Source organism: Heloderma suspectum, chromosome 4, assembly GCF_057233095.1.
Source record: "Heloderma suspectum isolate Gila_16-S chromosome 4, 16-S_ref, whole genome shotgun sequence".
NCBI classification, from domain to species: Eukaryota; Metazoa; Chordata; class Lepidosauria; order Squamata; family Helodermatidae; genus Heloderma; species Heloderma suspectum.
The window spans coordinates 253,353,562-253,377,795 of record NC_139461.1 but is presented as its reverse complement, the minus strand read 5'-3'; the positions used below and the strand labels follow the sequence as shown (position 1 = coordinate 253,377,795).

At 44.1% G+C, this 24,234-nt stretch overlaps 1 protein-coding gene across 9 annotated transcripts in view; it reads right to left on the bottom strand.

The window, feature by feature from the left end:
- The window catches only part of LOC146348533 (complement decay-accelerating factor-like), a 97,803-nt gene that overhangs the window by 30,913 nt on the left and 42,656 nt on the right, over positions 1-24,234 (bottom strand). For all 9 annotated transcript variants that reach the window (XM_084853363.1, XM_084853365.1, XM_084853368.1 and 6 more), the window contains 2 exons: positions 2,321-2,417; positions 1,189-1,274 (listed from right to left, as the gene is read on the bottom strand). In XM_084853363.1, coding sequence (XP_084709489.1) covers positions 1,189-1,274; positions 2,321-2,417 — 183 coding nt within the window. The remainder of the gene's footprint in view (positions 1-1,188; positions 1,275-2,320; positions 2,418-24,234) is intronic.

Sequence of the window (24,234 nt, the reverse complement as noted above, 5' to 3'; positions counted from 1 at the left end):
ACACAAACAGAGGAGACCCCAAAGAAGAAACTAAAAGATGCACCATCAGGCTGCAAAGAGTAACAGTGAAAGGTCCATTGCAGATGTGCCATAGGCTGATATGTTAATACCTCAGTTTAACAATTTCAGACCCAGATGCTAAGAAAAAATATTTCCCTCCAAGAAAAGGCAGGTAGGTCCATGTGTGTAGTTCTATATTAGTATTTGCAAGTATACTTTGCACAGAATTTACTCAAACTCTAGTTTCCGACACTGAAGGTTTCTTCACCCATGAAGGTGCATGCACGCATGATCCCTTGGAGACAGTCCAATCAAAAGGGAGTCTTTTGAAACAGAATCCATCATACTAAACATGTGCAAGGTCACAGATACTAGATATGCTAACCAGAGTATGGTGGAGAAGGTCTATACATAGCTCAGTGGTAGAGCACATGCATTTAGGTTCAACCCTAAGTACAAAAAAGGGCCACAGTTGCAAAAACCAATTAAAAATAAGCGAACAAGCACACAACTGTAAATAGGTCAAGTAATAATAATATAATGTTATAACAATATGAACACACAATGAACGTAGTGGGTGTTAGTGGATTGTATGTTCATTGTGTGTTCATATTGTTATAACTTTAGGTTCAATCCTTCACGTATACAAAGTATCTCAGCTAACAAGACTGGGAAAGGCTGAGATGTTCAAGAGCTGCGTCAAGCCAAAGTAGACAATACTGGGCTACATCAACCTATAGTGTAGTTCAGTATAAGCCAGCTTCATGGGATTTTGGTAGACAGCATCTCAGCAATTTCTGTGTGTGTGTGCACATGCACACACACACACACACACCTGAGTAACATTTTCAGCTGTCACAGCCATGTGGGGAAAAAACAAACAAGCTAAATTGGGCACTCTGCAGTGCTATGGGCACCATTGTTTAAAATTCGGTGAGTGGCAGGGGCCACAGATGGCCCACGTGTTGCCCACTCTTGCTCTATAGTCTAGAAAAAAATGCACAAGAATTAAATACTAGAATAGGGTGGACAAATCCAGATACAGGCAACAACCATTATGCCAGATATACTGAACTAGACCAAAAACCACACTGGGCTTTGTACTTTGGTTGGGGACAGCTGTGGGTGTAGTTACAATGAAATGCACTGAGAGAAACGTAACAAGATTAAAGAAAAATGTCTTCTTACTTTGGCAATATGGAGGTTCTCTATCCCAATCCACATTCTTCTCACTCACCACACAACGAACAGACTTTACACCTATTAGTCGGTACCTAAAGAGAAAGTGAGGTCTCACATTTTAGTACAAGGGATGTAATGGGTGGGCAAATAGAGGATATTTCTTAGCCAGTAAGTTTATTTTATTTAGATTATATATAGCCCATCCTCCACTGTTACCACTTTCAGGACCACTTATAGAAATATGAACTAATAAAACCAAAAATTCAAAACCAGCTATTACAACACAGGAGTAAGAGCACATCAGCAGTCAGATTCAAACCAGTTCGAGCATTATTTTAAGAGGACTGGATAAAGATGTGTTTTCCTGGTGTGAAAAAGAAGTAGTGATTGCCAGGAGACACTCTCTGTGGAGAGAATTCCACAGGTAAGGTCCACGAACAGGGCCAATTGACACCAACCACCCCATAGAAAGAATTCTGATATGTTTTGGTACTGTCTGATTATAATCTTATTAGGGAGCAATCCCATGGGGATAGGCATCTGCCTCCTAACTCAGAAGCGACCGCCTATCCAATGCACTCCAGGAGGAGCGTGGAGAGGATTTTCTCCTCTGCGCTCCAGCCACCCTGCATCGCAACTAGACAGCCGATTTTGGCTATCTAGCTGTGAGACGTCAGAGTGCGGGGTGGGAAGGCTGGACAACGCATAGGAAGTGTTGTACCGGCATTTCCACACTCCCCGCCCACGGGAACGCCCCTTTTTGCCTGGCTCTTATGAGCACAGAGCCTGGGGATGATCTATGCCACCTATGAGGCAGTGGGGAGGCGGTTCTCCGGGAACCAACTTCAGACCACGGGCTCCAAGGTCAGTTCCCAGAAATCGACCAATCCTATGGCCATCTACCTGCTGACTAGTGGCCATAGGATTGTGCCCTTGATGTTGTTTGATTTACTCGAAACTTTCCTTGGAAGGATTTGTATCCTTAAAAGTGAGATATAAATAATTATAATACATAATGGCTCAGACTTTTAACATTAACTCTCAGTACATTAAGAATACATTAAGAATACATGTCCATCAAACCCCTTCCAGGATTTTTTCAAAGATAAGCTGTTACAACAAATGGCATATAACTTACCCCTGTTCACAGGTAAAGGTTATTTCAGCACCAAGCTGGAGGTCACCTATGGGTGTTATTCTGCCATTCTCTATATTTGGAGGACGGCATTGCTTCCCTAAAAGAAAAATCAGAACGGGTATTACCGCACACTGTCATGATTCTTCAAACAAAATGAACATACATACAGACACCTAGAAAATGTCTTTCAGGTCAGATGAGTGACTCGACAGTTCTAACATAATTAGCCTGCAAGATAAGTATGACATATCTGAGGAAGTGATAAACCCAATGTCAAAGGAAGGTATGCAATGCTGTGGTAGATAAATCACCCTTGGTGGAATGCAGCTGCTCTTATGCCTCACTTCATCCTCCAGGGAGTAGGAGGACCTCTAACACACTGCAGATTGGAATGGTAATTTTATCAGGTTATCCTACCTCAGTTGTTCCAAGGAACGTAGGGTAGTATACATCTCCACACACATTTCTGCTTGGTAGCCAAAGCTCAGAGGTAACAGGCCCAAAGTCACCCAGTGGGATTCATGACTGAACAGGGATCTGAACTCAGGTCTCCTGTCTAACACTTGATCCATTAAACCAGCAAACTTCCCAGGAACAGAAGCTCCAAACAAATCCATCCCCTGTACCATTTTTTGGGGCAAATACTGGGGGAGGAGAGCATGGACAGAAGTGTGAAGGCATCAGTGCTGGGGATAAGGGGGGGAAAGAGTGTTTTAGACCAACCCCACCCATTTTTCCCCATGGAAAAATGGAAGATTGGGGGTAAATTTTTAAAAAATCCTTTATGAACTACTTAAAAAAAAGTGAATGCTTTAAAGGTTTTTAAAATATTGCTTTAGCTTCCCTTTACTCCCGTAAAATGCTTTTTATTAACAAACTATGCAAGACAAACTATAGTAGAAGGCAATGACAATTTCTGTATACATATACAACTCTCACATCCTCTCTCTCTTGCTTCAGATCCCTCTAGTTACTGCGGCATGTGAAAGGAACTGGTCTACATTTAGAAGTGTGCATATGAAATGAAGAAACCAGCCAACATGTAAAAGATTAGAGAAGCTTGTTCAATCTGTGTAAACCTTCAGTTTCCTGAAGCCCATGAAGATAAAACAAAATCTCTTGAACTTTCAGAAACCAATTCCGATTAGGGAAAAATGTGATAAACTAATATTTAACATATTTAATTATTTAATGACATCATATGACTTTCAACTGGCCACTTTTATGAAAAGTTAGTACGGCATGTTCTAAGATGATACCTTGTAATAGCATTGAACTCTTTTGTAATGTTAACTCAGCGCTGAGATTTACTGATAGTCCTTAACACTAATCAGGTAGGATGGATGCAGACATTAGGTTTTGTTTTCCCCCCTCCTTCAGAGAGAGGGAAGCAACTGAGAGAGACTTGCATTGTGTACATGCATCCCAGTGTTGCCTTTGGTAAATAGATACTGGAAAGGTTTTTTAAAATTGTTTCTTCTGTTTCTGGATAATGCTGGCATTCCCAAGTATTGAGAGGAGACTGTTGAGATAATAAATAACTTCCTTTGGTTTACTGCTATGTTGATGGCTTCTATTTTCAACATTCTCCCCATCCCTAGAGCTTGCTGTTCTCCTTCAGGGGCAGCAGCTTGCTGTTCCATCTCTAATACTGGGTAGATTTGGAATTACGGTTTGAATAAAACTTCAGTTTCATATATCTACACCAAACAGTACATTTTTGTTCCAGTTAGGCTGTAGATTAAGAACATAAAATGCAAATGACTGAGTTTAGATCAGATACAAAAATATTGTAAGTATTTTCAATTTCCCCCCAAGGCTTCAACATTTCAGAAGTTTTACACTGCTAGCCATGGAAGCAGCAAGAACAGGAATCAGGCTGGAGGCAACATCTAGGCATCATTCCAAGCTGAGGACTTTCAAATTGTTGTTGTTGTTGTTCAGTCGTGTCCAACTCTTCGTGACCCCATGGACAATAGCACGCCAGGCCTTCCTGTCCTCCGCTCTCTCCCGGAGCGTGCTCAAGTTCATATTCATTGCATCCGTGATGCTATCTAGCCATCTCATCCTCTGCCATCCCCTTCTCCATTTGCCTTCAATCTTTCCCAGCATCAGGGTCTTTTCCAGTGACTTTTCTCTTCCCATTAGGTGGCCAAAATATTTGAGCTTCAGCTTCAGCATCTGTCCTTCCAATGAGCAGTCAGAGTTGATTTCCTTTAGGATTGACTGATTTGACCTCCTTGCAGTCCAAGGGGACTCCTAAAAGTTTTCTCCAGTACCACAGTTCGAAAGCATCAATTCTCCAGTGCTCAGCCTTCCTTATAGTCCAGCTCTCACAGCCATACATTACTACTGGGAAAACCATAGCTTTGATTATACAGACCTTTGTCGGCAAGGTGATGTCTCTGCTTCTTACTATGACTTTCAAATTACTAAATGCTATAAACCAATTAATTTTAGGGGAAGAGCTGTACCTGCTGACATCTCCCACCTTTCTGATATCATAGGCAGCTAGAGGCAGCTAGTTCAGCCTTTCAATACTGTTTATATGCAGTATGTCATAGGAAAGGAGGAAGGTTGCTGCAGCACAGCCTTCTTCACTGCAAGGCCTGAGGGCCACTGGCAGCAGCTCAAGTGCATCTCTCTGCCTCTCTCTTTCACCTGCTTCCTCTCTTTTTGCAGCAGCTGCTCACTCTCAGCAGGGGCTCTCTAGCTCTGCCTTATTGCTTGCTTTAGAAGTGGGCTAGCTGTTGTGCTCTGGGCTATCCTAGAAGGCTTTGGGGGTGGGGGGTCAGGAGTCCTGCTGCTCATCAGCTGTAAAGTGGCTGTGGATGGGGAGAGAGGAGAATGCAGGAGCAATCAGACAATTAGCTGGGGGATGGGGGGGAACCCAAGTGACAAACAGCAATGCGATTGGTTTGCTGCAGGGATGCCCTGTACAGCCTGCAGTGGAGAGGAAAATGAATATGCAAATAAAGATAAAGTAAAAATGAATATGCAAATAAAGATAAAGTAACGTCGACCTGCACAAGGAGTGGCCCCTGCAGCTGTGCCTACAGCCAACGCAGCTCCTGCTTGAAAAATAGTGAGGACAGCTGTCTAACACAGTCACTATTCGCTATTTATTTAGCAGAATATTGTGTTATATACTGTGCACACCTGGGACAGACAGTCCATGGCCAGAGGGGTAATTAGATGGACAATATGGAGACTGGAGGTCAGATTCAAAGGGGAACGAGCAACAGAGCTGTGCTAAGTGAGAACCAGGTGCCAGAAGAGGTGTTGCTAAGGCAGCTTGATCAGAATGGAGCTGTTTTAATACTAGGAGCAAGAAATTCCTACTGCGCTACTGAGTAGTCTTATTTTTTTGTTAGATTTGTATACCTCCCAACTGGAAAATGCCCTCTGCATGGTTTACAATCATAAAACTAACCCTAAAAATAACCGAACAAAAACACAATAGAAGTATCAAAACAATACAATATTAACCATTAAAAAATTAAAAATATTAAAAACGTTAAGGAGCTAGGAGTAAGACCACTAATCAGAGCAATGGATTAAAGATTAAATGCCTGCTTGAAGAGGAAGGCCTTCACTGGGCATCCATATATATACAATGTCTTATAAATTTAAATAGAATTAGTCACATGAATAAAGCCAGCTAGCTTTTACAAAGTAATGTGTTCCTTAAAAAAAAAATGTATTTGTTACATTTATATCCTACCATGTAGGCCAGGGTGGCATACATGATCCTCCTCTCTCCATTCTGTCCTCACAACAACCCTATGAGATAGATTAGGCTGAAAGTCAGTGACTGGCCCAAAGTCATCCAGTGAACTTCAGGGCCAAGTCAGGTCCTGAACCCAGTTCTCCCCAGTTCGACTCCAACACTCTAACCACTGCACCATACTGGCTCTTCCATCTAAGGAAAAGAATTTAATTCGGTTCTACTGTCAGTACAGTGTCTCTATCAAGCATATTGGCATCACAAGAGTCATTTGAAGCCCTTGTGATGAAGGAATAAATCTTTTATTTTATATATATGGATTGTCTGAAGTACAGTCCTCATCTTAGTGTAATCACAGTAAAAAAAAAAGATTTTAGTGAGACAGGAAAAATATACTTTAATGTAAAGTTTTGCTACTTGAGCTAGCAGTTAAACACTCAGCCATTTCCAACAGCATACCAGCATTGTGGGAGTGTTTCTAATACTTTCACTTTCAGCAGCAAACTTTTTCTAAAAATGAAGCCGACTATTTAGCTTTGGAGAAATAGTGCTAAGAGGAAACACAGCTTAAGTGGGGGAAACTGAGTGGATATTCAAAAGATTAAATAGAAAACAGCTGCTTACCATAATCCTACAACTAGCTGGTACCCAACAGGCTTAAAAAACACACACACTAATTTTTTATTATAAAATTTCAACAAAATAAAAAAAAAACTAGAAGAAAAACATAGCTATACCCAACAGGCTCACCAGCAGGGGCAGTTTAACCATGAGGAAATACTTTTCTGCCCACGTCTGCCCGCTCCAACGTGGTACTGATAGGCACAACTGTACCTGCAGAAACCTCCTTTGGCACCTGCCAGGCTCCTTGCCTCTCCTCATTTGTTTTAATTTTTATAGTAATAATAATAACAACAACAACAACGACGAGCACCAACCTCCAGCGCCATCTTTATTTTCAAGTATGTCTCTGGGGCCTGCATGGGGATTCTTAGGAAATAAAAATGGTGGGTGGCTGCAGTTCAATGCTTCGTTTTGTACAATTCCCACTCACAAAGACAAACAAGAAAAAGGTAAGCTGGAGGTGGAAGGGAACATCCCAGGTGGCTGAAGGGGGTGGTGGGGAACGAGGGCATGTTTGGCCTGTGCTCTCTCTGTCATTTGCATGAGCTTTTTTTCTGTGTAATGTGTGTTCTGCCTGGCTTTTGTGCATGTGTTTTGCCTGTGTGTATGTATGTTTCTCTAAGCATCACCAGTTTGTCTTCTGTGAAATGGATAATCTGTGGTGTTTTGTGCGGGAAATATGTGATTTGACATTTGGGGCTCATTTCTGCTTTGTTCTCAGTTTCTTAGCCACGCTGCTTGTCTGAGCCTCATCAATTTGCCTTTTGTCACATTGGTGTTGGAGCAGAAAACTGTGGGTTCAAAAGAGTGGCTTTGATCTGGAGCTCATCCCCCACCTCTGCCTTTTGGTTAGGTTCCAGGGCAAGCTACTTTTACTTTACCCACACTGGTGTGCTTTTTGGGAATGGGTGTCTTTTGACTGGCTACAGGCACCATCGTAGCCATTTTGTGAATGGGGAAGCTCCCCAATGGCAGCTATTTTATCAGAGAGCCTTCAACCGTCTCTCAAAATTCCACATGGGGCCTCCACTCAAAAAGATTTAGGGTTACCTAGTGAAGTGCACAGCTGAGCTATGGAACTCTAACACCAGAAGTAGTAACTGTCAACAGTAGTAATGAGTTCAAAGACACCAGGAAACCGCTGCATTAGAAAGGAGTAGCAAAGCCTGGAACAAAACATTGCAACATATTCTCACCTCCTAGTGTGGTTCTCACTCCTAGAGAGTGATAGATGGCCAGTCGTTCCATCCTCTAGCAGGCCATTCCATTTCCACAAACTCCTTATCTTCCTACATCCTTTGCAATGGACAGTCAACATTTGGTAACTACTGAGCATGCCCAGTCCTCATTAGGCTGCTTTTTGCCCACTTAGCTTTAAAAATATATTATTCTGCTTCTGCAACTTTAGGGTTCCCTCAAGCACTGTTTCTCTGCTCTTGTTTCTCAGCAGCCATGTTTTCATTACAATCTTGACAGCATTCACCAGCTTGCTACTGGGAGGAGTGATGCTTAGGATAATCATCTCTCCCACTCTTAAGTCCCATCCGTGTTATTGCCTAACTTTCTGAAGCATCTGGAATACACAGGTAAGATGCTGACAGATAACTGGTTCTATAGTTTTACATATCCAACTAAATAAGTGAAGTTACTCATTTGAGAGAATATTAGCAGCTTTTTTATCTTTTCTGCACAAGACATAAATTACAAAATAAGGGTGCAACCCTAATGATTGTGCCCTCGATGACTGGAAGCCCCCAAACTCTGGGTCTTCCAATTATCCAATGCAGAGCGGGAGGAACGGTGGAGGCGATCTTCACCTCCCCATTCTCCTGCCCTGCATTTTTCACTAGACAGGCTTTTTTTTGCCAGTCAAGCGACAGCACTTCAGAAGCAGAGGGAAGGAGGCTGGAGAGGCCTCAGGATAGTTCATATCCAGTCTCCTCCCCTCACCACACAGCAGAATGCCCACTCCCCCCCCCCCTCCAAGGTTGCTTTTCCAACCTCAGAGGCCAGCTGGCAAGGGTTCTTTCCACACTGGCTGCAAGGGGGCAGGGGATGGGGGTCAGATCTCCAACATCCCCTTCTGAGGTCAGAGCGCTGTCACTGACCTCGGAGGAGAGGAATCCCTGGTATCCTATGGCCCCTCAGACAGTGTCTAGCAGCCATAGGATTTCTTCCTCCACTGCTGAAAGTTTGAGAGCTTGACATCTTGGCACATGTTTCAATTAATATTTCAAGACAGCATCTGTTGTTGGCAAAAGTAGAACTGTGACAAAGTTACTCACTTCGACAAAAGACAGGGGTTTCTGACCATTTTGAAGCCTCAAGACATCGAATAGAAGGAGATATTCCCGGTATATTTTCATATCCTGGGATGCACTGGTATGGCAGAACAGTCCCAACAGTATAGCTCTTTTTCAAAGTTTCATTGTAGTGGCAAGAGTGTTGGACTGGGAGCTGGGAGATCCGGGTTCTAGTCCCCACTCGGCCATGGAAGCTCACTGGGTGACTTTGGGCCAGTCACAGACTCTCAGCCCAACCCACCTCACAAGGTTGTTGTTGTGAGGATAAAATGGAGAGGAGGAGGAGAACGTAAGCCGCCTTAGGTTCCTTGCAAGAGGAAAAAAGGCGGGATATAAATGCAATAATAAATAAATAAATAAATTAGTTAGCATAGCATAGGTAAAATGCTCTGGCTGGCCACAATCACCTGGAGAGAACAATAGACAGGATGTTTTCAAGCAGGGAGAAACAGAAAGGATCATTCTAGCACTGGACTCTGGACAATTTATCAAGCCTCCTGCCCTTTTCTTTAATGGGAACTGTAGGCCAATTTTCTTATAGATTCTTAGAGTTGATTTCCCAAGTACAGCTGAAAAAAGACTGAAACAAATAGTATTACTATTTACCATCTGTATTGTACCAGGCCAATTTCTGAACTGGTGGAAGATGCCAAGATATTATTCACCAAAGCATTTTGAATTTCTCCCCCAATACACAGGTTGCATGCTGATTATAGTACCAGTTTCAGGTTGCCTTCATTTTTATTCATTCAATGTGATACACCAGGTTTACATGTTTTCAGGTTAATGGTCAGCAGTGTTTGGAATATTAGGTACTTCTCTCACTGTCACCTCATGGTTGTGAAGTAAAAACACTTCTTTTTTTTTTGAAGAGGAGACAAAAGAAAACAAGCAGAAAGTGGACATATTTCAGAGCTTCCTAGCAGTTGCCCTTTCTGTTGATAGACCATGCTGGGATACTCAGACCAAGATATGTTGTGAAATTGTCTGCCACATAAAGCAGTTCTATGTCTTTCATCAGATGGGTTGGCTGAAACAGCAAGGGACCTTTGCTGAGACACACTGAAGCAAGCAGTGGTCCCAGGAGGCTCTGCTCCAGGGGTGGGAAACCTGTGCCCCTAGGCCTGCAATGGGCTTCTTCTAATTCAAAAGCTGAGGCCAACAATTACATGTTTCCTGGCAGCTTGTCTTTGTACTAATGTAATTAGAGTCTGGAAGGCTCAGTGTCATTTCATGACACTGACTGTATTTATACCCCACCTTTCAGCCAAGGCTGGCTCCCAAGACATCTTAGAATTAACATAAATGCACAAGATATTAGAGATATGTGGAGATGTTTATGGTAACACGGAGTGCCTTTTGAAAGCTCCAGCTTGTATGCCAGTTGCAGCCCTATCTGGAGCAGCTAGTCCTGATCTCCACTACCTCCAAAGAGGAGTACTGCAATATCGGATTCCTCTGAAGACAGCCCAGAGGATGCCGCTGGTGCAAAATGCAGGTGCCCTGAAGCTGCTGGGAGCCAGAAAGTCTGAAAACACGACTTTGGCTTCCAGGCCCAATTTAAAGTACCAGTCTCAACCATGAAAGCTCTGTGTCTTGGAACCAGGTTATTCGTGCGACTGGGTTCACTCATATAATCCTGCCTGTAGTCTTAGGTGCTGCTGCAGGGAACCTCCCGGAGTGCCTGCCATTACGATCTGCTAGCTTAGTGGTAGCAACCATCTATAAAATGTTCTTGGAATAAGCGTTATGGATGCTCCTGTGAGCAGGGCCTGTCCCAGTGTGGTCTGGCCTACCCATGCAGAATCCGGTGCTGATACCGAGCCTATTTGACACTGCGCCCCCCATCACCTGCTGCTCTCTGTCTGGTCATTTAGGACCCACCGAGCCAAGAGGCTGCGAATCCGGCGCCATAAGGGGATCTGCGCAAAAGGCCCGGCTGTCAGTCCACGGTAAAGCGAGGGGGGAGGGCGAGCGAGGGAGGATCCGTGGCGCCGAACGCCTTCCCTAATGCCCAGCATCGGGGTGGTTGGACGGCTCCTCCTCCTCTTCAACCCCCCCGCCGGCAATATTTCCCCCAAAAGGCGAACACCACCAGCTCCAAGGCTGCCGTAGCCTCCCACCGCCCCGCGCTTCGGGGGCGTGTCGGGGAACCCCGAACTCCTGCTTCCGTAGCGCGGAGAGCCTGGCGCGGCCTCCTCGCCCTCCCACTCTTGGAAACGATACAAGGCAAAGGAACGAGCAGAGACAAGGCCGGGGAGCTCCGGGCTCGCCACGAAACCAGTATCACAGCAGGCCGTTCCTCTGAGCATGGGCAGAATGCCTCCCCTAAACCCCTGCGGAAGCCTCAGTTACCCCCACCACCGGCCCGTCCGAGCGAGCGAGAGAAAGAGCCCCGGCGGCTCTCGTTTCAGGAACTGAACGCTGGCAGGCACCCAAAAGCTTTCCTTTCTCACCGTGGACCCCGGCCGACAGCAGCAGCAGAAAAGCCCATCTCAGGAGCCCGCCGTGGCGGCGGGGGAAAAGCCTCATCGCGGCAGCTGAGCCAGAGAGAGACGGGGAGCCGCTTCTCAGCCTAAAAGCCGCGGAACGGAAGGGCCTCGAAAGCAACGGATGGGAAGGAACAGCGCCGCTTTTCCGGTGCCATGGGCGCGCCCAGCGCGGCACTGCTGTACAGCCGCACCGCTGCCAGGAAAGCGCCGCCCACGCCTTGCCGCAGACGCGCGCCTGCTGGCGGGCCCGGGCATCGTAACCCTCGGTCGTGCGCGTCGCGGAGGGGGAGCTTCCACGAGAGCGGGGACGGGAGGGACCCGCCACCACCTGCGCGAAGGAGGGGGCGGGGCGGGGCACCCCGGGCCCGTACGGGGGGTTTCCGGCCCGACCTTCGGCATGTCCACCCGGAAGACAAGCCCACCGCGTGTCTTGGGACCGGCGAGCGAGCTTAGGACTTGCAGCCGCCTCTTAACCCGTTTAATGGAAATCGGTGGGCTTCCCTTTCACGGTAATGCCATTTGAACGGGGACGCGTGGAGTTCAAAACGAATGCAGATGGCTGTAAAGCCCGTGCCTCTTGCATTAAGGAGTACGCCCGCCGATGTACGCCTGTCTGCTTTGGACTCCTTTTCTGGCTTGAAGGCTTCGGTGATAACCTGCAGTAAGAACACAGTGGCGCAGCTAGCCTCCTTTTTTTAGCCGTTCCACAGTGTAATACTGCCATGTTCATTCTCTCCTAATTTCAGTAGATTACAGTCAAGGAAGTGAGCATAGCATTGTGCTCCCCTACAAACATTTCTAGAGTGAGGCTTAAGTAATATATTTCTTAATTCTCTTGTTAACAATAATAGACACCTTTCTCACTCTCCATTATCTTTAAGCAATCACGGAGGACGGGTGAAGTGCCGGGTGAAGTGCCAGATGACTGGAGGAGGGCTAACGTTCCTATCTTCAAAAAGGGTAAAAAGGAGGAACCTGAGAACTACAGACCAGGCAATCCCTGGGAAAATTCTGGAGCAGGTTATCAAGCAATCCATCTGTAAGCACCTTGAAAACAATGCAGTGATTACTAGAAGAACAAATCCTGCCGAATAAATCTGATCTCATTTTTTGATCCGGTCACCTCCCTTGTGGACTGTGGGAATGCTGTGGACATCATATAGCTCAACTTCAGCAAAACTTTCAACAAAGTGCCCCATGATATCCTGATGAGCAAACCAGCTCAAAGTGGGCTAGATGAAACAACGATCTGGTGGACCACAGTTGGCTACAGAATCGGAATCAGATAGTGCTTATCAATGGGAATTTCTCCAACTGGGGAGAGGTAACGAGCGGGGAACCACAGGGCTCAGTCCTGGGCCCAGTGCTCCTCAACATTTTTATTAATGACTTGGAGGAGGAGGTGCAGGGAATGCTGATCAGATTTGCAGATGACACAGAATTGGGCAGGATAGCTAATACTTTGAGAGACAGAAACAAAATTCAAAGTGATCTGGATAGACTAGAGCGCTGGGCAGAAAACAACAAAATGAAATTTATTAGCGATAAATGCCAAGTTCTGCACCTACGAAAAAGAAACCAAATGCACAACTACAAGATGGGGAAAAAGTGGCTCAACAGCACTACAAGTGAGAAGGATCTTGGAATTGTTGTCGATCACAAGCTGAATATGAGCCAACCATGTGATGTGGCTGCAAAAAAGGCAAATGCTCTTTTGGGCTGCATTAATAGAATCATAGAATAGTAGGGTTAGAAGGGGCCTACAAGGCCATCGAGTCCAACCCCCTGCTCAGTGCAGGAATCCAAGTCAGAGTATCCCTGACAGATGGCTGTCGAGCCTCGTCTTGAACGCCTCCAGAGTGGGAGAGCGCACCACCTCCCTAGGTCATTGCTTCCATTGTCGTATTGCCCTAATAGTCAGGAAGTTTTTCCTGATGTTTAGCCGGAATCTGGCTTCCTGTAACTTGAGCCCATTATTCCGTGTCCTGCACTCTGGGATGACCAAGAAGAGATCCTGGCCTTCTTCTCTGTGACAACCTTCCAAGCACTTGAAGAGTGCTATTATATCTCCCCTCAGTCTTCTCTTCTCAAGGCTAAACATGCCCAGTTCCTTCAGTCTCTCTTCACAGGGCTTTGTTTCCAGTCCTCTGATCATCTTTGTGGCCCTCCTCTGAACCCTCTCCAGTTTGTCTGCATCCTTCTTAAAGTGTGGTGCCCAGAACTGGACACAGTACTCCAGATGAGGCCTAACCAGTGCTGAGTAGAGGGGAACTAGTACTTCCCGGGATTTGGAAGCTATGCTTCTATTAATGCAGCCCAAAAGAGCATTTGCCTTTTTTGCAGCCACATCACATTGTTATCTCATATTCAGCTTGTGATCGACAACAATTCCAAGATTTTTCTCGCTCGTAGTGTTGTTGAGCCACGTATCCCCCATCTTGTAACTGTGCATTTGGTTTCTTTTTCCTAGGTGCAGAACTTGGCATTTGTCCCTATTAAATGTCATTCTGTTGTTTTCTGCCCAGCGCTCCAGTCTATCCAGATCACCTTGAATTTTGTTTCTGTCTTCCAAAGTATTAGCTATCCCGCCCAATTTTGTGTCATCTGCAAATCTGATCAGCATTCCCTGCACCTCCTCCTCCAAGTCATTAATACAAATGTTGAAGAGCACTGGGCCCAGGACTGAGCCCTGCGGTACCCCACTCGTTACCTCTCCCCAGTTGGAGAACGTCCCATTGATAAGCACTCTTTGGGCCCGATTCTGTAGCCAACTGTGGATCCACCAGATCGTTGTTTCATCTAGCCCACTTTGAGCTGGTTTGCTCATCAGGATATCATGGGGCACTTTGTCGAAAGCTTTGCTGAAGTCGAGGTATATGATGTCCACAGCATTCCCACGGTCCACAAGAGAGGTTACTTGATCAAAAAATGAGATCAGATTTGTCTGGCAGGACTTGTTTTTGACAAATCCATGTTGGCTTCGAGTAATCACGGCATTGTTGTCAAGGTGCTTCCAGATGGATTGCTTTATCATTTGCTCCAGAATTTTCCCAGGGATTGATGTCAGACTGACTGGTTCCTCCTTTTTACCCTTTTTGAAGATAGGGACAACATTAGCCCTCCTCCAGTCATCTGGCACTTCCCCCATCCTCCATGATTTCTCAAAGAGAATAGACAGCAGTTCTGAGAGTTCTGCCAGTTCCTTTATTACTCTAGGATGCAGTTCATCTAGCCCTGGAGATTTGAACTCATTCAAAGTAATTAGGTGTTCCTTGACCATATGCCTATTGATCTCAAGCTGCAATCCTGCCCCTTCAGCCTGCACTTCGCCTTTGCCAGGGGGGGCATAGACCTTCTTTTGGGAGAAGACTGAGCCAAAGTAGGAATTGAGCACCTCTGCCTTTTCCTTGTCATCTGTTATCGTTTTGCCATCCTTATTTAATAGCTGAACAACCATTTAATAGCTGAACAACCAATAGAAGCATAGCTTCCAAATCCCGGGAAGTACTAGTCCCCCTCTACTCAGCACTGGTTAGGCTTGTCTGGAGTACTGTGTCCAGTTCTGGGCACCGCACTTTAAGAAGGATGCAGACAAGCTGGAGAGGGTTCAGAGGAGGGCAACAAAGATGATCAGGGAACTGGAAACAGCCCTATGAAGAGAGACTGAAAGAAGACCGAGGGGAGATATGATAGTGCTCTTCAAGTACTTGAAGGGTTGTCACAAAGAGGAAGGCCAGGATCCCTTTTTGATCATCCCCGAATGCAGGACACAGAAAAATGGGCTCAAGCTACAGGAAGCCAGATTCCGTCTGAACATCAGGAAAAACTTCCTGACTGTTAAATCAATACGACAATGGAAGCAATGACCTAGGGAGGTAGTGGACTCTCCCACACTGGAGGCATTCAAGATGAGGCTGGACAGCCATCTATCAGAGATGCTCTGACTTGGATTCCTGCACTGAGCAGGGAGTTGGACTCGATGGTCTCATAGGTCCCTTTCAACCCTACTATGATTCTAAAAATAATCCGCAATCTCTTCTACTGGCCCAACACAAGACTCAAATATTCCAGACTAGGTACAGCTGGGAGACACTACTCCCTGCTCAACCACCCAGTTCTCAGTTATATATACCAGATCTGCTGCCTCATCCACTGGCTGAGGAAAATCATGGCTGAGGAAAATCTTATTTATACTAAATCTTATATATAGTATTTAAGAAACCTGTAGGCAGGCTGATAGGGCAACCATGAAACCTCCAGATGGGAGGAGGGCTGGAGCATGGCACAGCCATTAACTGTCTGGGCTGCATTCCCCTTAATCTGGCTAGCCCTCCTCTCAATGCCATGCCTCAGTTTACATATCACTATACTAACTGTCCAAATTTGGCCCCATATCCTCCCCCCAGCATATAATAAGGCTCTAAAAAGTAAACCAATCCCACCCCATCCAGAAAGACTCTAAAAAAACCTCCAGATTAGCCAGGCATTGGGGGTCTCGCCCTTGCATCCCCCCAGAAGTGGCACCCCCAAAGGGGTGGCCCCCCCACATAGCAACACTTTGGCAGTGGCACCTCTGCCCTGCATTGGGCTGGGCAGATAAAAGCCTTCCTTAAGAGTCAGACACAGCTGGCTCCAGCAATTAATCAACCTGGAGGAGTTTCCCAGCTCTTGCTAGTGATGTCAACATTGCCATGGCAACATTCTCTTCATCAGTTCTATATATACAAAAAATAAAAGGAGTTGCCCAACTCACATTCACATCATCCGTCCTTTTAACCCACTAGTAAGAACATAAGAAAGAGCAGACTAGAGTCAGTGGAGTCCAGCATTCTGGTTCTACCCATGGCTGGACAGATGGGCCTGAGACACAGATGAGCAGGGCCCAGGGCAATAGTTCTGCTCTGTTTATCTCTAGTATTTGATTAGCAAAGGTATGCTATCTTATGGAGGTTCATTTATTATTAGCCTGGATACTAGGCACTGATAGGCCCATCCTCCATAAGTGACCTTTTAAAAAGCCACTGAAGCTAGTGGCATCACTATATCCTGTGCCAGTGCTTTTCAGAAGCCTATTATATTTTGGGTGAAGTATTTGCTTGTTTGTTTTATTAGATTTTTATTTCCTTTTGCCCGTCCTGAATGTCTTGCCAGCCATTGGGCAGCTGGGAGAGAGAATTCTCTCTCTCCATTCTTTCCATGCTGCACTTTAATAAACTTCTATCACGACCTTATGTTTTGAAAGAACTCCAGCCTCATCAGCATTTTGTTCTAGACTCCACTTTGGTAGCATATGGCAGCTCCTAATCTCATTAAAGGCTCCAAAACATTGGGGCAGCAGCAGAAGTGGGAGGCAATCAGAAAGTACAAATGTAATATCTGTTTCTTCATGTGTGTTTGTTTCTTTAATGTTGCCTACTTGTGGACAGCAAGAATAAGACTATCACCACTTAAGGCACAGCAGGAACATTAAGGGCACAATCCTATGCATGTTTAGACAGAGAAAAGGCCTACAACTCCCAGCATGCCCCAGTCAGCCATGCTTTGCGCCCTAAAGAGCAGAAAGTGATCAGTTCAGCACTGCTCTTTTGAATTTCATCTCTCCAAGAAGCTCAGCAGCTACAATCCTAGACATTCTTATGAAGGAGTAAACCCCAATGGACCCAGTAGGACTTACTTCTGAATCAACATGCCATAGGATTACACTGAAAATTACCAAACACAGGGCTAGGCCACATGGCTCCCACAGGCACTCGTGGCACTCGGATACCTTTCTTGGTGTCTGCCAAGGTGTCCTAACCCTCCCACTTTCATTTTTTGAAATACCATCATTTCTTACCGGCAACTGGAATCACTTCAAAGTAAAGTGAGGGCTTTCAGCTGCTCCCATCTTCTTTCCCCATGAATGCCTCTCGGCTACATCTGGGGCTCAGAGACATTTTTAGGAAATGAAAATGGCAGGGGGCTGCAGGCCAATGCTTTCAGCTGCAGCATGCCCATTTTGTGGTGATGCCCAAGAAAGTTTCTCAAATTGGCAAATTTGCTTTGCAGATTTGGGCAAATTTGGGGCACAAAAAAAGATTGCCTACCCCTGACCTAAAGTGACTACCATGTTGAGCAGGAAAGGGCTAATAACTTGCGGCTAGTTCATGCATGCAGGCATTGCTCTTTTTTTCTGTGACTGTGTACATGGTAGAAACTGAAGTGTGCATTCAGCAACATGCAGACAACTTTTAGCCCATTCTGCAATATTGGCCCTGTTTTACCAGATGTTGCAGTCACAGGACTTGTGGTGGCTCCCTCCCTGTACTGACCAGTTCAGAAACATTTCTCCATGCAGTTGTGTAACCACACACAAATACACAAAGAAAACTTGTACTTGCTTGCATGGTTTGGCCCAAAGTGAAAATGTTCCTTTATGGCAAGAAATTTTCAGTTCTTTACTACAACATGAGCAGAAAGTTATCCATGGAAGTAACTATATTAAATGAAAGAACTTTGGGGAAAACGCTGGCTTTTGTATTGAAGTTTACGTCTCAAGTGAAGACAGAATTAGGTACTTTCAGATCTCATTTACTGGGTAAGGAAGTCTGAGAAATGCATAATCAAGCAAATCATAAATTAGAGCTAAATGTGTTAATTTATAACTGGAATGCATTCTTTAATCCCAGATACACATTCTCATGCCAATGCAAAGCTCTCTGAAGCTTGAGTGTGTGCAATGAAGTTCTCCATTGAGCTTGGCCATCATCATTCATTTCACTGTTTGGGATAACTCCATGTGTCTACTGGGACTATGACTGCAGAGCTGCCCCTGTTAAATTGAATGGGGATAATCTCTGTGTGTAGCTGGATTAGGGCTAATGTCTGAATTGAAACTATACTGGTCTCAATATATTTAATGCTAATGGCAATGCTTTAAACAATTTATTTTGATTCAAAAACATCTTCTTAGTTTATTTATTTAAAACATTTATATACCGCCTTTCCTTAACAAGCCCAAGGAAGCTAACATCACAAATTCCAATTGTAACAACAGCTTGATCACAACAATAAATACAATAAAGCATCCATAAAACACTACAACAGCAGAGAGGGGAAAAATATTAACAGCATAACCTATGAAAAAATAATTAAACCAAAGCAATTAAGACCATTTCAGAAAGACAGCAACTGTTTATGGCCCAAAAGCCTTCCTAAAAAGAAAGGTTTTCACAGTCCTATGGAAAGCCATTAGAAAGGGGGCAAGAAAGATGAGCCACCCTCAAGAGAGAGTTCAAAAGGCTCCCCACAGACACCAAAAAGGCTCTCTCCTTGATTTGTCTGCATTAGTTAATCATGAGAAACAGAAAGTATGTAATTTACATGGAGGCATGAACATTTTCTTGATGTAACTGATTTGCTTTTATGGATGATTAATTGGATTTATCTACTCTGGATTGCTAGCACTATAATGAGGTCAAAGCCAATCCTATGAAGTAGGTATTGACATGACTACCACATTCCTGGTAGTCATGCCAAAGTAGTTACCTTTCTTTCTGAGGCATTGCTACATTATCCAAAGCAAGGCATGCCAAGGCAAGATTGTGAAAGTAGTTTTTAAGAAATATATCTAATAGCCTCACCCACATTCTGTATTGCAGATATACTTGTCTTCCACAAGGACAAGGAAACTCCCAGAGAGGATAGATTTCTTTAAGGCAACATTACACCGAACAGTTACAGAGCACAACTGCTATAGAAAAAATTGCCAGTCTATCATTATAATGACTTGGGTGTCATTTAAACAATTCTATATTTATTTATTTGCACTTCCAACAAAACCCAAAGCAGTTTACAAAAGAATAAAAAACAAACAAACCATACACACAATAGTTTCATTTGTACTATGGATGTACAAAAACCAGTGGAGAGCCAGTGTAGTGTAGTGGTGAGAGTGACGGACTGGGAGCCGGGAGATCCGCGTTCTAGTCCCCACTTGGCCATGGAAGCTCACTGGGTGACTTTGGGCCAGTCACAGACTCTCAGCCCAACCTACCTCACAGGGTTGTTGTTGTGAGGATACAACAGAGAGGAGGAGGATAATGTAAGCCGCCTTGGGTTCCTTGCAAGAGGAAAAAAGGCGGGATATAAATGCAATAGGACAGGAAGGCCTGGCGTGCTATGGTCCATGGGGTCACGAAGAGTCGGACACGACTGAACGACTGAACAACAAATAAATGCAATAATAAATAAATAATAAATAAAAACTTCATTTCTGCTTGCAAAACATTCAAACAAGCTCTGTTCACAACCGCAAATGTATTTTCAGAGAAAATGTTTGCATGTTTCTGAACTTGTGAGCCTCTTCAATAAATGTGTATTTTTCATGCTTGCTGAATGGGGAAAAGTGCGCATTTTGGGTGTGCATGTTTCCCAGTCAAGAAACAAAAAGATGCTTGCGTTTGGGAATCTGAATGTGGCAAACTGAGCTTCGGAGAGGAATTCGGAAAACCTCGACAAACTCAAATATTGCATGTTCACCCATCCCTAGTTGATACAAAGATAGCTCATGGCTGGGGAGAAGCCAAAGCAAACAGATACTATCCATTTGTTTTTCTAAAGGCAATGGCTGACACAGCATATTCTGAGGGCCCACAATGCCACAGCCTTGTTAAAGCTAAGCTGATCCAGGTCTGTCTAGGGCCTGGATGAAAGACCTTCTCGGAGCCCCATTTACACTGCCTTGGTTCCATGATGAAAGAAAGGTGGCATATATATGTAGTAAATATTTTTTTAAACAAATACAGAAGTTACAGCATTTTGAAAAGAGTTGTGTACACACACACACACTTTTAAAAATTAAAGACACACTTCTTGTTGACTGCATAGGAGTGTGCCACTTCTTGCTATGTATTTGTCTGGACTGAGCAGTTCTGTCCTGCTACCTTTGATGACCAGGGGGAGTATAAGCACTCTTAGGGAAACTGTTTTCTCTTGAGTGATACTAATGTCTATGTAACACACAAAAGTGGCAATTTCTGCCTTGGCAGCAAGAATGATCAGAAAGAGAGAACTAGATAAAACTGCTGAAAATTACTTTGAAGATACAGAAATTTAATTTGTATGGAAGCCCATTTCTTTGTAACCTTGCATCTATTCATGCTTTGATGTGGGGTTTGAAATTGTAATCCTGTATTACTGTACTGATTTGTTTCTGTATGTTTTTGCCTAGCCCTTTGGCTTGAACAATAAATTTTATCTTGTTTCAGTCCTGCTCCTATAATAGCAACTACCTTCCTTTCTCTTTATAATGTATTCACTTTACAGCGAAGAAGTATTAACTTTAGCTTTCAGTCCTCAAGATCAAAAGTTTTCTGAAGTCGGACAGTCTTCACGTTATTCTTATTTTACAATGGGAGAAACAGAGACACATAAATACTCTTTTTTGGTGTAGCCTAATGGACCAGGAATCCCCACCCAGCATGAAGCTTGCTGGGTTCCAGAGGGTAAGTCACTCTCTGCTAGCCTAATCTAGGAATAATATGAGATAACCACATACATGCTGCCCTGTATAGCTTGGGAAAAGGGTGGCCACAAGTGATGAATAATACATACATTATTGTCTGAAGGTCAGCTGGGAAAGGATGCATGACTCAAGCATCCAGATTGCTGGTATAGGCAACAGAATTTGTCAGGCATCCCCTTCTTTCCTAGAGACATCCTAGTTCCCTCAAAGCAGAACAGCTTTTCACCATTTTAGATCTTCCATCTTGGTTAGAATGGTACAATCTCATGGTGAAAGGGAAGGAATAATTCTGTGCATTCTGATGTTATTCCAGTATCTTATGGGATTTCTGAGAAGGGGGTTTGTTGATAGTAACATAAATCCAAGGACACCCCCCCACCCCAGTCTGATCCTATGTATCCTGCTCTTAAAGAAAGAATGGATTAAACTGTAGCAAGCCGTACCGTGGTTGCTGAAGAATGAAACCTGCATGAAAAACATGTTCAAGAACAGTTCAGCTACAGCGTTTTTCAAATCTCTCCCTGCCCCATCCCATTTTTTAAAATAAAAAAGCTCACACAAAGTTTGCTGGGTGTATATGGGCCCCTCACTGAGTTCCCTATATACTACTACCCACCCCTACCCCACATGAGCCTTTATGAACTGAGGAAGCCCTGTTTATTTCTACTGAACAGTACAGAGGGCAAAACTGATTATCTACCCATCCATCTAGACATCAAATCACCTGCTATCAGGGATAATCTTTGGGCAGGGCAAATAATATATTTTAACAGGATACAATGGGACGTCTTTAACTAATGTTAGTTGCCCCACAGACAGAAATGAGCAATCAAACCCTGCAACAGGCCACCCACTGAATAATCCACCACATGATGACTTTTAAAATAAATATAGTTTATGACAAAGCATTGACACTTATAAATTCAGGGAAGCAGACTTGTAGCATTAGGTAGACAGGGTATCATTTCCTTTGGTAGGTTATAAAACAAACAGCCTGATTCTGTTCAGTAGCATATTTAAAAACTGATATCCTCTTTCTGAATTGTGCTGTAGGGAAGGGCACAGTACTGATGTAACTAAAACGCACAGTACCACACCTTTGGCCCTTTCAAACAGCTTCCTGACTGCTATAATAGGCATCTGCTGCTGGAATGAGGTGGGGGTTGTAACAAACCAAAAGACAGGCAGAGTTCACAAGAAACTCCCCCCAAAAGAAAAAGATGCTTGTGGCTGCTAAATACAGTGTTCTACTGAAAATGAATAAAATACTGAAACAGCAATTTAAAGAATGCAAATGGCTGTGTTCACACTTGCCTTTTCAAACAGCAACGGTTTGCAGTTCGTCAGTAAAGCACTTCACTCCTGAATGTTTGTTTTGCCTTTCAGTGGGAGCTACTTCCATTGCCTTTCAATGGAAAGTTTTCCCCATGTTGACAACAATAACAGTGGCTTTCCTATATTCCATTATTTTAAGGGAGGCTATAGGAAAGGTGCTGTCTTTGAAAAGGGTGTTCTACCCACCTAGAAAATGTAGAAATTATTACTGCTGTATTTCAGACTGCTGTGACTTCCAAGATATTTCCAACACCAAATAATTGATATTGGTTAAGTGGAAACTCTACTCTATAGAAATACACACACCAGGAGCAAAGTCTATGGGCTTTTCTACATGAGGCATTTATCATACACTTGTCATTCGCTCCTCACAGTTGCTAGACAATGTTGTGACCCTTCAGTTTCCATTCTGTGTCTAACCAGCACTTCTGGCAAGTTTTTTTAAAGCAGGGAAAATGCATCACTGAATGCAAAAGAAAGCACAATTTCCTCTTGTGTATTTGTGCTCTTCAACCATACCACAGTGCCACCTAGAGGTTATGCAGCAGAAAAGCAGGAAAGGAAATGCTCCTTGTGTAGTGTTTGGATTTCAATTCTGCAACAAAACTGAAAGTAGATAACAGAAAGCAATCCTATGGCCACTAGACACTGTCCAGACGGCTATAAGATTTTTCAGTTTCCAGAAACCATACTCCCCACACCTCCCCCTCCCTCTCATAGCCAACACAGTTCTTTCCGGGCTGCCACTGTCTCTGCACTCATGAATGGAGTGCAAAGGGGGCAAAAAGGGGGTGGTCCCAGGGGCGAGTTGGGGAGGAAACTGTGGAAGCTGCTTTAGACAACTTCCAATCAGGTCTCTGGGCCCTTTCCTTCCCCCTCCCCAAAGCCATGGTTAGACGTGCAAAAATGCGTGTCTAGCCAAGAATGCAGGGCAGTCGGAGTGCAGAGGAGAGGATCCCCTCCATGCTCCTCCCAACCAACATTGGATAGGCATCAGCCTCTGAGTTTGGAGGCTGACATCTATCTCGATAGGATTGCGCCCACAACAGATTAACAATCGATTAGCAGCCTCATGTAGAAAACCTCTACACTGCCACTGGCCGGGCTAACCTGTTTGGGTATTTTGTGCAGTGCTCCTATGTTATTGTAAACACCTTTGCACAGAATCATATTAGGGCATTTTTCTTAAATAGCTAGGAAAGAGTTTTTAGAACCTATGCATCTCTTACAAAAGTCACTACCATGCCACTTTATAATATCCATATTATTTACCAATTATGCTTTTTAAAGCAACCTATCAAATGGGGGTGGGTGGATCACAGATTGACCAAAACCTGTGTTTACCTTCCCTTTCAAAGGACTACAAGAAGAAAGAGATGAGTTGGCTAAGGCTGTATACAAAATCACTGGCACAAAGTTTTCCCTCTTGTTTTAACTTTCTGCAGTTTATTTACTGTATTTCTATACCACCCAATAGCCAAAGCTCCCTCGGCAGTTCACAAAAGTTAAAATCCCAGAATACAACATGATAAAATATAAAATCTTTAAAAGTTTGAAACAGCATAAAACCAAAATAAAAACCAGAGTAAAAGGCAGGAACAGTATAAAAATGTAAAAACACAGTAAAACATTTTAAAAACAAAGCTGAAGGACTAAAGAGCTTGGGAAAATAAAAAGGTCTTCGCCTGACACCAAAAAGACCACAACGTAGGCACCAGGCAAGCCTTTTTGTATGGAATGCCCTGTGTTGTGGGCATTCCATAAACATGGTTCCTCCACTGAAAAGGCCCACTCCTTAGTAGCCACACATCTCCCCTCATTTGGTGGGGGCACACAGGGAAGGGCCTCTGAAGATAACTGGAGGGTCCAGGCAGATATATATTGGGGGAGACAATCCTTTTGGTAGTCTGCCCCCAAGCCATTTAGGG